The 17,444-nt window shown below is 31.7% G+C and overlaps 2 protein-coding genes across 3 annotated transcripts in view; one reads left to right on the forward strand and one right to left on the reverse strand.

Annotated features, from left to right (window-relative positions):
- Nucleotides 1-9,881, forward strand: part of LOC132736028 (sorting nexin-13-like) — a 50,394-nt gene extending 40,513 nt beyond the window's left edge. For both annotated transcript variants that reach the window (XM_060723083.1, XM_060723073.1), the window contains exons 22-27: nucleotides 1,846-1,950; nucleotides 2,964-3,026; nucleotides 4,671-4,816; nucleotides 5,285-5,353; nucleotides 6,619-6,731; nucleotides 7,308-9,881. In XM_060723083.1, coding sequence (XP_060579066.1) covers nucleotides 1,846-1,950; nucleotides 2,964-3,026; nucleotides 4,671-4,816; nucleotides 5,285-5,353; nucleotides 6,619-6,731; nucleotides 7,308-7,564 — 753 coding nt within the window. In that variant the 3' untranslated portion in view covers nucleotides 7,565-9,881. The remainder of the gene's footprint in view (nucleotides 1-1,845; nucleotides 1,951-2,963; nucleotides 3,027-4,670; nucleotides 4,817-5,284; nucleotides 5,354-6,618; nucleotides 6,732-7,307) is intronic.
- A 4,054-nt stretch (nucleotides 9,882-13,935) lies between these two features.
- Nucleotides 13,936-14,527, reverse strand: LOC132736042 (uncharacterized). Its single transcript, XM_060723096.1, has 2 exons — nucleotides 14,269-14,527; nucleotides 13,936-14,095 (listed from the first exon to the last, which is right to left on the reverse strand). Exons 1-2 carry the CDS (start codon nucleotides 14,423-14,425, stop codon nucleotides 13,962-13,964), a joined length of 291 nt encoding a protein of 96 aa, XP_060579079.1. The 5' UTR covers nucleotides 14,426-14,527; the 3' UTR covers nucleotides 13,936-13,961.
- Between the last annotated feature and the right edge of the window lie 2,917 nt (nucleotides 14,528-17,444).

Below are 17,444 nucleotides of genomic sequence, written 5' to 3' on the forward strand. Positions count from 1 at the left end.
TGATGATATATTTCTAGATGGACACAATAGTTAATCCATAAAAAACTGTTGATGATATATTTCTAGATGGACACAATAGTTAATCCATTAAAAACGGTTGATGATATATTTCTAGATGGACACAATAGTTAATCCATTAAAAACGGTTGATGATATATTTCTAGATGGACACAATAGTTAATCCATTAAAAACTGTTGATGATATATTTCTAGATGGACACAATAGTTAATCCATTAAAAACTGTTGATGATATATTTCTAGATGGACACAATAGTTAACCCATTAAAAACCGTTGATGATATATTTCTAGATGGACACAATAGTTAATCCATTAAAAACTATTGATGATATATTTCTAGATGGACACAAAAGTTAATCCATTAAAACTGTTGATGATATATTTCTAGATGGACACAATAGTTAATCCATTAAAAACTGTTGCCCATGATATATTTCTAGATGGACACAATAGTTAATCCATTAAAAACTGTTGCCCATGATATATTTCTAGATGGACACAATAGTTAATCCATTAAAAACTGTTGATGATATATTTCTAGATGGACACAATAGTTAATCCATTTAAAACTGTTGATGATATATTTCTAGATGGACACAATAGTTAATCCATTAAAAACTGTTGATGATATATTTCTAGATGGACACAATAGTTAATCCATTAAAAACTGTTGATGATATATTTTCTAGATGGACACAATAGTTAATCCATTAAAAACTGTTGATGATATATTTCTAGATGGACACAATAGTTAATCCATTAAAATATGTTGATGATATATTTCTAGATGGACACAATAGTTAATCCATTAAAAACGGTTGATGATATATTTTCTAGATGGACACAATAGTTAATCCATTAAAAACTGTTGATGATATATTTCTAGATGGACACAATAGTTAATCCATTAAAAACTGTTGATGATATATTTTCTAGATGGACACAATAGTTAATCCATTAAAATCTGTTGATGATATATTTCTAGATGGACACAATAGTTAATCCATTAAAAACTGTTGATGATATATTTTCTAGATGGACACAATAGTAAATCCATTAAAAACTGTTGCCCATGATATATTTCTAGATGGACACAATAGTTAATCCATTAAAACTGTTGATGATATATTTCTAGATGGACACAATAGTTAATCCATTAAAACTGTTGATGATATATTTCTAGATGGACACAATAGTTAATCCATTAAAAACTGTTGCCCATGATATATTTCTAGATGGACACAATAGTTAATCCATTAAAAACTGTAGATGATATATTTCTAGATGGACACAATAGTTAATCCATTAAAAACTGTAGATGATATATTTCTAGATGGACACAATAGTTAACCCATTAAAAACTGTGGATGATATATTTCTAGATGGACACAATAGTTAATCCATTAAAAACTGTAGATGATATATTTCTAGATGGACACAATAGTAAATCCATTAAAAACCGTTGATGATATATTTCTAGATGGACACAATAGTTAATCCATTAAAAACTGTTGATGATATATTTCTAGATGGACACAATAGTTAATCCATTAAAATCTGTTGATGATATATTTTCTAGATGGGCACAATAGTTAATCCATTAAAAACTGTTGATGATATATTTTCTAGATGGACACAATAGTTAATCCATTAAAAACTATTGATGATATATTTCTAGATGGACACAATAGTTAATCCATTAAAAACTGTTGATGATATATTTCTAGATGGACACAATAGTTAATCCATTAAAAACTATTGATGATATATTTCTAGATGGACACAATAGTTAATCCATTAAAAACTGTTGATGATATATTTCTAGATGGACACAATAGTTAATCCATTAAAAACTGTTGGACATGCTGTGATACAAATGCCTGAAAATATCAAAAATATTTCCCATGATGGGCTTTCCAGATTACGTGGGGTAAGTAAAAGATTTCATGGCTTATTTGGGCTTTCCAGATTACGTGGGGTAAGTAAATGCTTTCATGGCTTATTTGGGCTTTCCAGATTACGTGGGGTAAGTAAATGATTTCATGGCTTATTTGGGCTTTCCAGATTACGTGGGGTAAGTAAATGATTTCATGGCTTATTCGGGCTTTCCAGATTACGTGGGGTAAGTAAATGATTTCATGGCTTATTTGGACTTTCCAGATAATGTGGGGTAAGTAAATGATTTCATGGCTTATTCAGACTTTCCAGATAATGTAGGGTAAGTAAATGATTTCATGGCTTATTCGGGCTTTCCAGATAATGTGGGGTAAGAAAATGATTTCATGGCTTATTCAGGCTTTCCAGGTAATGGTCATTTGCAAGATGGAAAAAACCTGTGTCACATTATATGGAGAAAAATACTGCTTTCTTGGGCTATACATTGTCATGATTTTCACTTCTAGCACTCAAACAGTACAGGAGATAAAGGAGAAATGATGACCAAAAAGGCCGAGGTTTAGTGCTCGCACTCTGCTTGCAGATTGTAGCTTGCATGATGCTCGAAAATAGGAAGAGATACACATAAATATCTGATCTCCTTTATTGTACAAGCTTGTTTAGTGTCATATAGATTATATCACATCAAGAAGTGAGATATAGCTTATAGTCTCATCATGCTTGTTTAGTGTGATATAGATTATATCACATCAAGAAGTGAGATATAGGTTATAGTCTCATCATCATAGGTCACAGTTCAAATTGAAATACATGTGTATTCTGTATTTATGAAAATCCAACATGTTTTCTTCACTTGATAAAACTTTAAGTTGAATACTATGATTTTCAAATGAATGCTAAATATTCAGTGAAGAATGCTGTAAATGTTTAATTACAATTTATGGCTGAATGAATAAGAATCACTAACCTCTCTGCTGCAGGTTTGAATCCTGCTGTATACTTTAAATCTGATGAAATAATATAGCAAAAATGTATTATTTATTCCAGGACTCATTGAAGGGAGGTTCATTGAATCAGGGAACAAAAGTTGGAGCTGGGCTGGACCCAGAAGTATGTATCTTTTGATTACCATAATCTATAGACATTTAGATCAATATTACGTTCTTGATTGTAAGCTAACTTTTATAGTAAACTTCAAACATGTACAAAGAAACGTTTTTTTGACGACAAATTTAAGGATCAGATATTTTGCCCACAAATTAAGCCTTCAGGTTATATTTATGCTCCCCGAAAAATCTGTCCGTCCATCAGTCCGTCAGTCCGAGCAAACATTTGATTATTATGAGCTTCATTCCGTAGTTAAATAAAGAACAAAAACTCATGAAATTCAAATTAAGAGCTATTTTGTTGTTTTTATGAGCTTATTTTGCTTATGGACGTTGGTCCAGGCGGTGTTTATGAGCTGATTTGCCTCATAAACATCAAATTTTGGTACGTCCGTCTGTACGTACGTACCGAATTCGTGTCCGGCCCATAACTTTGTTATTTGAAGTTGAATTTTAAAATTATTTCACAGAAATGATCACCATATTAAGACGATGTGTCGTGCGCAACATTTGGGTCGCTACCTTGAAGGTCAAGGTCACAGCATGACCTTGCAGCAAAATCGTGTCCGGTCCATAACTTCATTATTTGAAGTCAGATTTTAAAGATATTTCACAGAAATGATCACCATATTTAGACGACGTGTCGCGTGCAACATTTGGGTCGCTACCTTGAAGGTCAAGGTCACAGCATGACCTTGCATCAAAATCGTGTCCGGTCCATAACTTTGTTATTTGAAGTTGGATTTTAAAAATATTTCACAGAAATGATCACCATATTGAGACGACGTGTCGCGCGCAATATTTTGGTCGCTTCCTTGTAGGTCAAGGTCACAGCATGACCTTGCAGCAAAATCGTGTCCAGTCCATAACTTTGTTATTTGAAGTTGGATTTAAAAAATATTCCACAGAAATGATCACCATATTGAGACAATGTGTTGCGCGCAACATGTGGGTCGCTTCCTTGAAGGTCAAGGTCACAGCATGACCTTGCAGCAAAATCGTGTCCGGCACATAACTTCATTATTTGATGTTGGATTTTACAACTATTTCACAGAAATGATCACCACAATGAGACATTGAGTCGCGCGCAACATTTGGGTCGCTACCTTGAAGGTCAAGGTCACGGTATGACCTTGCAGCAAAATCGTGTCCGGCCCATAACTTTGTTACTGGAAGTCGGATTTAACAACTATTTCACAGAGATGATCACCATATTGAATCGACGTGTCGCATGCAACATTTGGGTCACTACCTTGAAGGTCAAGGTCACAGCATGACCTTGCAGCAAAATAATGTCAGGCGCATAACTTCGTTATTTTGAAGTCGGATTTTACAACTATTTTCACAAAAATGATCACCATATTGAGACAATGTGTCGTGCACAATATTTGGGTTGTTTTTACACTTTGAACTTTGTCTGTGACATAACTCTGACACAACAAGAGGTATACCTTCCTGTGTCCAAAACCTATTTGGGGAGCATCACCCGGTTCAACCTGCTCTTGTTTCAGTATGATGCACAAATGAATTGTAATAAATATTTCTTAAATTTGATAAAGTTGATATGGACCTAGAATTTTTGTCTTGTTTTCTGTTGAGAATAAAAATGAAGTGACCAGGTGTATCATAATAAGTGTTTTTTATACAGATTGGTGAAAACATTCCATTACGTATCATGCTTTTACTCATGGATGAAGTGTTTGATTTGAGATTAAAGAACCAGTGGTTGCGGCGACAAATTGTTCGTGTTCTCAAGCAACTTATTAAGGCAATACTTGGTGATAGAATGAATAAGTATGTTTTCTTGTTTTTTTTTAACAAATTAAGACTTAAATATTTATGACAAAAGAATTTTACGGAATAAGAATTTCATAAGATTACTTGAAAAAGGAAGATCCTTGATGTTTTTTTTTCAACTTTATATTATTTAACACTCTTGCATATGACTAAACTGGAGAAGCACCCAGTGTGACAAAAAATTGGAACAAGGTAAAAGTCCGTTTCTTATTTAATGTCAAAGGTAAATTTGCCCATGCTGGCAAACTGATCATTCTGTGAATGGTACAGGAAAATATTTATTTTAGGCATAGAAATAGTTTGGGAATTGAAACAGATCACACTACCTCTAACTTCTATAGTAATAGTATACAGTTATAAGGTATGATTTTTGTTCCCATATGTAAATGATATAGCTGCCTGTTACTATTTCATGATTATGTTAAACACTAATCTATTCAATGTGAACATTGTTTTGCATTTTAGGAAAATTGTGGAACATGTTGACTTCATGACATCTGCAGAGCAGGTCGCAGAGTACATCAAAGCTTTTAGGTAATACTGATTTTTCATGTCATTCTGACATGGTCATTTTGTTTATATTTTATTTTACATTTGTATGGAGAAAAATTTGAGTACCATTGTTCCTTCTCATTATTTCATTATTGGAGAAAGAGGCCTGTGGGCTTAAGATATTTCCCGTATATTTATCAGTTACCTGTAAAAGAAAACACAAGAAAATTGTCGTATTTACATGTACATTTACATAAATTCATACATGAGTTACTGCTAGTCCTAATACAAATCAGCTTCCTCTCCTTTATTTTTCAGTTTTAGCTTGTCTGTTTCCTAAGAAAAAGTCAAACTATTAAGATTGCTGTGTTGTTATGGTTTTAAAAAACTTTAGTATTGCCAATTCCTCAAACACTTTAAAAGATACATGTTTCCACACAAAACTTGTTTATCAAGACAAGGTGCAGTTGTAAGACAAAAAAATTCCTTCTGAAAACTAAATTTTTAAGAATTGTACCCCTCCTTACTGTTTTTCCGCAGTATTGCTTATTGAGTAGAAGATTTTTAAACTTTGTATGCTTATTTATCAAGACACAGTTGTTGAAGAAGGGGCATTATTCTGAAAGCTGTAATTTTGAAGTTATGTCCCTCTTAACTTTGATTCTTTTTTCAAAGTTGCTTATTATGTAGAATGTTTTCAAAACTATGAAAGAAATTGACATTAAACTTGCAATACTTTATAATCATAACAAGGCACATTTAAGGTGAGGGACATTATCCTGAAAGCAATATTTTTAGAAGTTATCCTTTTTAACTTAATATCTATCTGAAATTCTTTCAAAGTTCAATTGAAGCACTTATGCTGAAAAATCTACAAATGATAATAAAGAAGTATCAATTTTTAGTGTGAGTCTTAGTTGATTTGAGCAAAAAGCTTTTTGAGTCATTTTTCACTATAAAAATGCTAATTTTAGAGTGAAAGGTAGTAATTTGAAAATTAGCACAGAAGTTATTTGCCCCGACCTACATAGAATAGTTTACAAATTTCTGGAATATGTTTCCAATCCTTTCATATAAATGAACAGAACAGCATGTTCTTGCTAAGGCCTGATGTCAAGTTCCCCACCTGTCCGTAAAATAAAAAGGATTAAGTAACAGTCTGCCAATGTATTTCATATTTACCGGTATGTATTATGTACCACATTGCTTTAGCTTTGGACTTGACAATATAAGTTAACCATGCCAGTTGATATAAAGAAATAAAATTATATATTATGGTGATAATATGTTATGCATGTTATTTGTAGAGATTCATTTTGGCCAGAGGGTGTGCTAGCAGAGCCGAGACCAGAGAGGGATCATAATACCAAAATGAGGACTCGTGTTGTGTGTAGAGCTAAAATGTTAGGCAGCATTCCAGGTTAATATTAACATATTTCATGTCAAGATTTTAGACTCAAGGCTTATAATGTTTAATAAGATGTTTACTAAGTGTGGACTTACTTTTCTCTCACCTTTTACTAACTATCCAACATGCAGTTATTTCCTGCTTACACCTTTACCACTTATGACAGGAGTTTCCAATATTCAGATATAGATTACTCAAACACTTTGTGCCTGATAATGTTAAGACAATAGTTGTTTCTTTTATTATGTGATCAAGTGAATGCGTGTACCTTCAATTTCTTTTTTCAATACATTATGTTCATTTAAAATGTAAATAATTGAGGTTCTTTAATGTGTAAGTGACTGTTAGGCACATATGAGGAGTGACTTTCTGTGGTAGCAGGAACATGTCCCTAGTCATACTGTATATATTTGTCTCCCTTGAATTGTTTTGTTGGGAGTTATCTCCCATATTTAGTTGAAAACAAAATACAAAGATGATAGGAAGTCTGATGGAAATTGTATACAAATAGAATAAAATAGACTTATGTTGATTTTTCTGGGGTTTTCAAGTTTTTGATTAAAAAAATATTTTTTGTTTTAATTTTAGATGAATTACGTCATTTCCTCGGTTCAGACACAGCGCGTATTGGAGTGACACGAGTGTTTGACATGTTCCAATATCGAAGTTTAAACCGACGTCTTGTCTACGTCGTGTTAGAGGGAGTTATTGAGACATTGTTCCCCCAAAATAAATTCAAGGAATTATTTAGAAAACTACATTCACAGTCGGACCGATTACGAGTCGCCAGTTCCAGGAATGAGTCAGAAAATCAATCATCCACGAATCGAGGATCAAAAACTTGATGTTTATTAAGTTATAGTGTATAATTTAATTTCAGAATATGTTGTGAAGTTAGTTAATGTAGATTAAACTTTTATTTATGATGTTGTGGACTATGTGTTTAGTTGAACTGCTTACAAAGGTGAGCTTTTATTTTGTGGTTGCCTGATGTGTGTTAAAGTCCGTCTCTGTCCACAATTTCTTCTCCCCAAACACTGGGTAGAACAATTAGATAAATTTGATAGCAGTGTAGCTTTGATATTTTTCTACAAAAGTATACAGATGAATCCTGTGATGTCATTAAGGCTACAAAATATATTTTAAAAATGTAAATTTTCGAAACCTTATTAAACATATGAAATATATAGCAGATAGAACACTGTTTCCTCTCTTCATTAGTTAAATAGATCAGGCAACCAGATTCTATATTGGCTCACAGTCTTTACAGTTTGTTATTTACTCAGGTGAGCAATATAGGTCCACTTGGTTTTAAATTGGGGTAATCACCTAGTCTTTTGAGATCAATATATGGGTAGAAGTGAAATTACAAGGGTTGAATAAAAAATTGTATGTTTTTATTTATTTAAATAGCATTCTGCAGTTTTGTAATTGTTGTTGATAGGTATTAAAGGTGCCTACCTGTGATAAGCTTGTGGTATTTGTCATATAACAGTCATTGCTGTTAGTCTATCAGAGGGTAAGTCTGTTGTCACGATCATTATTTTCAATTGATGATTCCTTAAATATGAATTTTCAAATTGATATTTTTTCAAATCAATGTAATTTACACATTCTATTTAAAATTGGATGATTTTTTTCAAATTACAATGTATTTCAGTTTTCAAATTACTAGTTTGCCTGCTGGCAGCTACAGAATTTACCCATGTGACCAGTGCATACCAAGATGTAGCCAGCAAATCCTTACCATCTGATAATGGTCTAAACCGGTCACTATTAAAACAGTACTTAATTTGAAATTTTCTCTAAAAATGATGAATAGTTTAGTTTTAATTAAAAGATGGACTATTCCACTATTCCATTCCATCTATATCAGCTTGCAAAGTGTGAATAGATTGTTTAATTGAATTGAATAATTTTCTTTTATCAAATTAGCACATTATTTAACTATTATGGTAATTAAAAGTGTCTCTAATTTTCAGTAAATTAAACATACCTTAAATAGAATTTTTTTTTTATGAAAATTAAAGGAACTGGCTATTTTATTGTTTCTGTATATTCTTAAGGCTTACTCTTAAGCCTGCGTTAAGCCAAAAAGGAGAGTAGAGATTTCAGAAAAACATGTTTGGTAACTCATTACTTGTAATATTGAAATACTGACTTCATATAAACAGTTGAAAGCCTGTTAACTTTAAAGATCACTTGGAATAGACAGTTAAAACCCTGTTAACTTTAAAGATTTCTTTAATAGACAGTTTAAACACAGTTTACTTGAAATAGACATCACAAAATCAGGGTCTTGATTATTGCATTTAAATTAGGAGGCATTGTTAAAGTGTTATTAAAGTTTTAAAACAATTCTTTCCTTATATTAATGCTTTTTAACATTCTTGCTGTAGGATAAATAATCTGATGTGTTTGTAATAACTTTAGATGGTTTGTAAGTATTTCTTATTACCATATATAATTATTTTTATTGTGAGATAATTTATTTTCTCCTGTTTTTTTTTTCTTTCTTTTGTTAAGTTTATTTCTAGGCCTTTATTTCTAAAGTGTTCACAGCATATGAAGTTTTGAATTATACACATATGTATATACTCAGCGACATTCCAATGCATTCAATATACTTTTTCTATTAGATGTTGATTATAGAATCAGAGGTTATTTATTGCCTGATTAATTGTGATTTTCATTATTTTGACTGCAGGTTAGATAATGATTTTTACCTATGTGGCTAGATTAGATTCAGGCTAGCCTGACCATAGATTTACCAGATGATATACTGTTGACTGCACATTTTATCTTTTAAATAGTAACAATTAAATTGACAATTAAAAGTTTCCAATTTTAAACAAGGTAACCCTTCATACAAATCAACCAAAAATTAATGAAACAAAAGAGGCTTTTTTCTACACAGATTTGACATTGAAAGTATAAGATGAAAGATTATAAAATTTGCCAACTTTGTTGGTCAGTAAATGTTGTAAAATTAATTATTGCATTAATCAAGTCCTGTTGCAACAATAATTTAATTGATTTAATTGATTATCTTTAAGATAACTGATTCAAGCATGATTATCATACTTATTAAAGATAATTTGTATACGTTTTGTATGAAAGTATCAGATAATTTGACACATTAACAATGAAAACAAAAACAAATGGAAAGCTGGACTAATATGCCGGTGTTAAGTATGCATGATAAAGATTTTATGTTACATTAATAAATAAATTTTCCAACATTCTAAGTTGATTATTACAAACAATTATATACATATCAGCATTTTAGCGGTTCTTTTTTTTTCTAAAATTTGTTAAGTTTGTTTAGTTTTAAAGGAAATTTTTCAGCAAGAATTTACTATATCCATGTATGAACCATAAAATCAGATGTATATTTTGAGGATAAATTTTCTCATGTTGAAGAAAATATATTTAAAAAAAAAATCTATGCTGCAGTTTGTTATGTTGTTTTTTTACATTGAAGCATTTCTTTAGAAATCATGTTCACTTAATTTATAATAACTGAAGTTAAAAAAAATTGTATAAATAATGAATCACATTTAAATAGTAATCACTTTAATGTAGAATACAAGACAAATGTATGTCCGGCATTTTCAGCAAATTTTAAAATGAAGATGTGTTCTAATTTTGTGGGCATTAAAATTAAAGTATAGCATGATTTCATGTTTAGGTGAATATATTTGATTTCTCAGGTTTGCTGTCTTCATGGTTTTATAACTGTACATCTGAATTCTGCACTGACCTACACATATAAAATAAGTTTCTAATTTGATCCCTGAACTTGAAATCATGCCATATTGTACAAGAATGCAGTCAAAGTTTATCTTTATAATAATATTTAATTCCTACTCATTTGCTATTGTTTACAAAATATTTCTATTTTGATTCTAGAGCAAATAGTTTATAGGCAAAGTTCAAAGTTACTGTTATAATTGTGGTAGTTAGACCTTTTACTGCCAATTTTAGTATAAGGTAATCAAAGAATTTTTGCAATATTTGAGTTACAAAAATTATTTGGGTCTGATATAACATTGTGCAATGTCATTTTTAATAATGATTTATTTTATTTTGTCTGACATAAATGATTATAGATAATCATTTAATACTTGTTCATAGAAATGGGTTTATTTTTGCAAGCTTATTTGAATATGGAAACTTTTTTCTCAGTGGATGTTTTTTCTTTCTTTTTTTATCGGATTAACGTTGCACCTACACAAGAAATTATGTCAACATCCACTAAAGATTGAGATTTCTTTTCTTTTTTTTCCGATATTTGGAAAAAAAATCCATTATTTTTTTAATTATTTGTGTGATAAGTAGAAACAGCTATGCTATGTTATAAATTGCTTTGTTTACACTCAAGTGATTCTTTCAAACATATTTTAATGATTCGAAATATATTTTTAACAAATTAAATTATCAAATATACAACAAAAAATTGTTTGTAAGACAAGGTTGGTGTGTGATTTACATGTGTGTAAAGAAAAGGTTGGTATGTAATATACATGTATGTAAAGACAAGGTTAGTATGTGATGTACATGTGTGTAAAGACAAGGTTGGTATGTGATGTACATGTGTGTAAAGACAAGGTTGGTATGTGATGTACATGTGTGTAAAGACAAGGTTGGTATGTGATGTACATGTGTGTAAAGACAAGGTTGGTATGTGATGTACATGTGTGTAAAGACAAGGTTGGTATGTAATGTTCATGTGTGTAAAGACAAGGTTGGTATGTAATGTTCATGTGTGTAAAGACAAGGTTTGTATGTGATGTTCATGTGTGTTTGTAAAGACAAGGTTTGTATGTGATTTACATGTGTGTAAAGACATGGTTGGTATGTGATGTACATGTGTGTAAAGACAAGGTTGGTATATGATGTACATGTATGTGTGTAAAGACAAGGTTGGTATGTGACGTACACCTGCAGCAACTGCTGATTATAGTAGTTACAATATGTGTAATTATTTTTAAATTTTGTTCCACCATTTATTTATTCTATTGTTATATGATGAAATTTTTGTTAATTATTTGTTTACATGTATTTTAATGCCAGCTGGTTCTGTCTATGTTTTATTTCGTACTGAAAAGTGAACACTCAGTATTAGTATTACTGAACAAATTGTATAGGGCTAGGCATATCAGTGCACTATCTTTATCTTGGTCAGTAACTCCATTATTTAAGCATAACAATACCAATAGTTAAGACCCAAACTATCATTAATATCTGGCAAGACCTGTCATATCTGCTTGCTTGTAGTATAATATCATGATATTGATGTCGCTTAACTAACAATGTGCATTTCATCCTTCTGCTGTCTGCTTATTAAACTGATATGTCAACATATTTAACCTTCTTTTTTCATCTTTTATTCTGAATTCAAAGCAGGACAAATTTGTTATGTTTAAAATTTTGACTTGTAACATCACGCTTTCCTAGTTTCTTCTGGTAGATACCTTTGATGGCCCTCTGACTTTAGAATGAGTTAAGGGTCACTGGGGTCAAGGTCACCAATGTTAAAAATAGATTTTAACACTTTTGCTTAGTAAATTTTGCATTGAAAATTATATTGATAAAAGTGCATGTTCAGGAGCATTCCATTGTCTTTAGTGATTTATTTTGGTAACAATTTACATGTGTTGTGTTTAACAACCATACTGACAGTTTTGTAATGATAATGTTCATGGTCCTGCAACAAAGGCGTGCTGTTTAGTCTAGCAAGGTTGGCATTTTGCCTTTTGACCTAACAGGTCATGGAATTAAATCCCTTACAAGGTTTATAATTTTTGGAGGTTACTCATTTTGAGAAGATGTAACTTTTTTTTTTCGTTTCACCTATTATAGAATTAAATTTTAGTTGAAATATTGACATTTAAAATTTGGAACACAGAGATAAAACCCAAACATTTAACTTTGAAGTAGGGCTGGAAATAACTCGGAGGTCATGATTAAATAAATATTATAATCATATATGATGTGATTTTTAGTATAAATTAAGAGAAGAAAAAAAATCTACCATTTTAAATGCTTTTTATTTTGTTAAAATTTGTTGACCTCTTGTATAGCAATTGTAAAGGAACTAATACAATATTTTAACCACAATTGTTAACATGTTAACATTATCGTTTTGATTAAAATCTTTCTTAAAGTGATAGTAGATTTATTGTCCTGATTTAAAACCTTTTCTAAATGATGGAAGATTTTGTATATTTTGGTATATGTTATATCATAAAGTATTATGATACTTTTTGTCAAGTCAAACTCTCTCGGCAATTGATAGATCCCTATTCTGAACAATTTAACAATACACAAATCTATTATAAAAACAATCAAGAAATATATTGTTGTAAGATGTTGAATATCATGTTGTAGACAATTGACAGTTATAGTAAAAATGTTCATCAGATTTTACTAAAAGAATGTCTTAGAATTTTTTAAAAAATGAACGTTTGTTTTAGCCTATACTATTTGCTCATGAAATTTTTGTTTGTTTTATTTGATGGACCAGATGTATACATGTTATGGAAATAAACTAAAATACTTTAAGAAGAATCTTAGCTTTTCACTAATGATACTTCCTAGAAATGGCATTATCCTTTCTAATGTCCATGACTACGACGCCTAAGCAGTTAAAAATGGATGTAATATTGTTCCCTCAATATTAAAGGACATACTCGCTAGTATTTTCCATGTTGGACATACCTGCCAGTATTTTTTCATGTTTGACTGTTCAAAAGGTCACAGGGATATGTGTTATATTTGATAATATGGCTTACTTGGCAGTGAGTTCAGTGAAAATCGACGCTCTTTGGCGGTGTTGGATTACAAAAATCGGACGGAGACACGTGACCACCGATTAGAGGGTAGAACATAAATATGAGTTGACTTTATTCATATCGAATAATGTTGTAAGGTAGAAAAGTTATAAACACTTCAAGACAGATTTTGATGTGCTGCGCCAGATACAAGTTACCATGGTTATTCAATATCCCACAAAACACACGTTTAGCACAATAAATTTGTGAACTTGTGCTTAAATTGTAGAAAACAAATTACGATCGCTGTACATATGAAAATATTCTAAATTGAATAAAATACGAATCTGCAAGACTCTTAATCCTTTTACTTTTTGAACAACCCTCGCATAGAGGAATGTTGTAAGGTAGGAAAATTATAAACACTTCAAGACAAACTTTTTAACAGCTCCTGTAATTATTTATATTATGGAGGTACAGCACAACCGGGATTAGACAGACAGTTTGACCAGTATGCTTGTTGCTGTTTAACATAAGCTTCGTCATAACATTTCATTGGTGGACAACATATTCCACTCATTGGTCTGTAACACTTCAAACCTGAAATAAATATACATGTATCTTAACAACTACATGTCGATTTACAATTTGTGTGTTATATACGTTCAGTTTTAATCGCTATCGGAAGTGATATAGTGAAAGGAAATTTATAGCACAGTACCTGCTAATATTATAGAAATATTATAGAAATAAAAAAAAACAACAAAGCTTACCGGTGTCACAGTCGCAGCTGGAATCACAAACTTCTCCTTTCTGAGCAGGTCTGGTGCTGCACGTACCATTTTGGTTAGCAGGTTGTAAAAAATGGGGACCAAACCCTCCCGTCTGTTGATCAGTAATGACTGTACCGTCCGAGGATCTACAACACATGCCCTGACCGCAGTCGTACGAATTCCGACATGTAGTGACGCTAGCACTCTCTGTCCCTAGCTATAAAACATTAAAGTTCAGTAAATTCGTCCTGCAGGAAGAAATTGTATTCACTTACTTGTATTTCAAAGCTTTTATAAGTCATTGAGTCTATAAGCATTGTTATTAGAATTTATTGGCAAGGCTAAGAGCGTCTTTACGAAAGATTCTCCCATGTTTACAGCTGTGAGTACCTAAACGTTACCCACGACATCTTACAAAATTCCCCCGAGTAGCCCGTCTATTATCGCCCTTAGCTTTAGCATCTGCCTTAGCATCGCTCTAAGCGCGTATAAACATCACTATTGATAAGCAACTTTAGAATCTCCATTTAATTTCTAAGTATCGTTTAAGTGTCTTTAGAAGCGATACTTTGAACATAATGTATGAGCATCCCCTTAGTGCCAAAACGATCGCCAAAATTATGCAAGTTTCGCCCTTTATGTTTAATTATTGCTTAAACATATACAAATTGCATAACAAGTCTCCTCCGACACATTTTTTTTTAGTTTGTATAGTCTAATTAACAGTTAACCTATGACATGCATAAAATTACTCGATTAGTTCTTGCTTACTTGTATTTATTTCGGTGGCAAATAATTGCCAACATGTTTAAATTTGTTTGATAAACGGCATTTGTACAGAAGAGACTGTACTGTAATTTTATACTAGTTATAAGAACAATACACTGAACAAATCTCTGAATAACGTGTAGAAAGAGTAATATATCTGTATACATACCATTAATGCTGCAAGCTGAAATAAAATAAATGTAGGAAATGAAATAATGAACTGATAGCGTAAATTATATGTTCCTTTTCTTCTGACTGGAAAAGGTTGATTTTAGGTAATTAAGGCTTGCCCTGTCAGGCCTACATTGAACGCTGAGGGCCAACTGAAGTATCTCATCCTAGATAGTTATAAGTATTTAATTAATTTAAACTTGAACTTAAAACAGCTGTATTCAAAAGTGACAAGCCTATGTAACCATTATATTATGGAGTCAGGTCAGCCAACAAATCTGAGTAGATCTCTCTATGTCACTAGAGAAAATAACAATCCATACAGAATTTTCAAAACCGCAAAACTGAAAATGTTGTAGGCTCGGTTTGATTGAGCCTTTTCATGGACGGTACTTTGAAGTACAAACTACCGTCCACGCCCCCTAGCACCGGTTTAAGCAGAATTTAACATTTTAACATGAAATGGCAAAATTTAGAATTTAGAAATATCCGCAGATGTGTTCATTCGGCCGTTATCATGGAACCTTCAATGGGACACGTAAGTGCCATTCCACGAAAAGCCTAGATGTCACCATTATAGAGCTAGATGAGCCTACAAAATCTGAGTAGATCTCTATTACTTATAGTCATGTTCAGTAGTTTCATGTCGTTGATATATTGTAATCGGTGGCTCAAAAAATGTGGTTTTCGAAATATGTATATGTAATATATCCACAATTAGGATTGTTGAGAAATTTATTTCTGTAAGAAACAAATCATTTGAATATTTCTATGAGCGCGAAATGTTCAAACCTTGCCACGTTATATCTGGTATGTCCCAGGTAATATATATATATATATATATATATATATATATATATATATATATATATATATATATATATTAACTCTACGCCTGATGGCGGCTACAGAATACACGTGGCTATAGTACAGACCAACATCAATCGTCTCATCTCGGTCTGCACTGTTCACCATTTAGTCAGTACATATTTTGAAATTTTCCTATAAATGATGAATGGTGTCGTCCAGAATGAAATATGATCAAGTTCATTTATATTTAGTGTGGTAAGGGTTAAGCAAAAAAAATCATATTTACAATTGGAAATAGTAACATCATTCCTTTCACTTGTTTATCTGTTTCAACAATGAAAAAAATGTACAAAATAAGGATCAGGGCTAAATATAGAAATATGTTATCTTATCATACACGATTTCGCAATGTGGTTATAAATATGTTCTGATAAAAACGTCATGTCATTTCCTTTTCAAAATCACACCTCCACCACCCCCAAAAAGACCAAGATTCCGCAAGTGGCAAGTGTTGATTGTGGAACAGATATGACTTAATTTGGGATTGTACAAAGGGTGTTCAAACATGAATGCAACTTAACCACGTTTTGCACGAGCTATGTACATGTATCACATAAATGGTTGTGTAAGCTCTCAATTGATACCCCATCTCCTTACAAATGGGCAAAAACTTGCTCGGGTAAAAATCTCCAAACAATTGTTGAAACAGTTCCCTAAATACAACAATCGATCTTTCGCGAATATCATCACTGGCGATGAGACGTTGGTTCACTTTAATGAGCCCAAGCGAAAGATAACAAAAAAATGGGCACCAAAGGAAGTCAAAGACCTTGCATAGCAGATCGCACCATAAGCGTCAAAAAGGTCATGTATGTAGTTTTCTTTACCAATCAATATCCTGTTTACCAAATGTTATTCTGTAAATGCCAAGTTTAAGAAAGGCAAGGTCCTCCATAAATTACAGAAATATTTCAAAAACCGTCGACCAGCGATTGGTCTCCGTAGTGTCAGGTTGTTGCATGACAATGATTTGTCACACAAAGCGGCCATTGTACGAGAATATCTGAAACAGAAAAAATGTTATCGAGTTTCCTTAACTTCGTATTCGCTTGTGACTTTCCTATTTCCAAGGCTCAAAAACACCTTGCTAGAAGAAAATATCAAACGCGAAAAAAAACTCGGTTCGGATATTTTCCAGTGTCTTACTCGAAAAGATTATGAAAACGCATTTAAAAATTGAAATTAAAAGACTCAAACTTTGTATATCACATGGTGGTGGTATTGATAATTAGTTTGGCACTGTAACTGTTTGTTAAGCACTTCTGAAAATTGATCCAGTTGAATTCATAATTGAACACCCTCGTAAACTATCCTTAAAGAAATTGTTTATTCTCTAATTTGCTCGTACTCATAAGGAAAAGGCATGA

The sequence above is a fragment of the Ruditapes philippinarum genome, unplaced genomic scaffold, assembly GCF_026571515.1.
Source record: "Ruditapes philippinarum isolate M1 unplaced genomic scaffold, ASM2657151v2 ctg854_1_1_1_1, whole genome shotgun sequence".
Classification (NCBI taxonomy): Eukaryota; Metazoa; Mollusca; class Bivalvia; order Venerida; family Veneridae; genus Ruditapes; species Ruditapes philippinarum.

Excerpts from the sequence above, each read along its gene's own strand:
- LOC132736042 (XM_060723096.1), bottom strand. The coding sequence starts at position 14,425 with ATGTGTTGTAGATCCTCGGACGGTACAGTCATTACTGATCAACAGACG. Across the intron at positions 14,096-14,268 it reads CAGCTGCGACTGTGACACCG|GTTTGAAGTGTTACAGACCA; the intron begins GTAAGCTTTGTT and ends TATTTATTTCAG.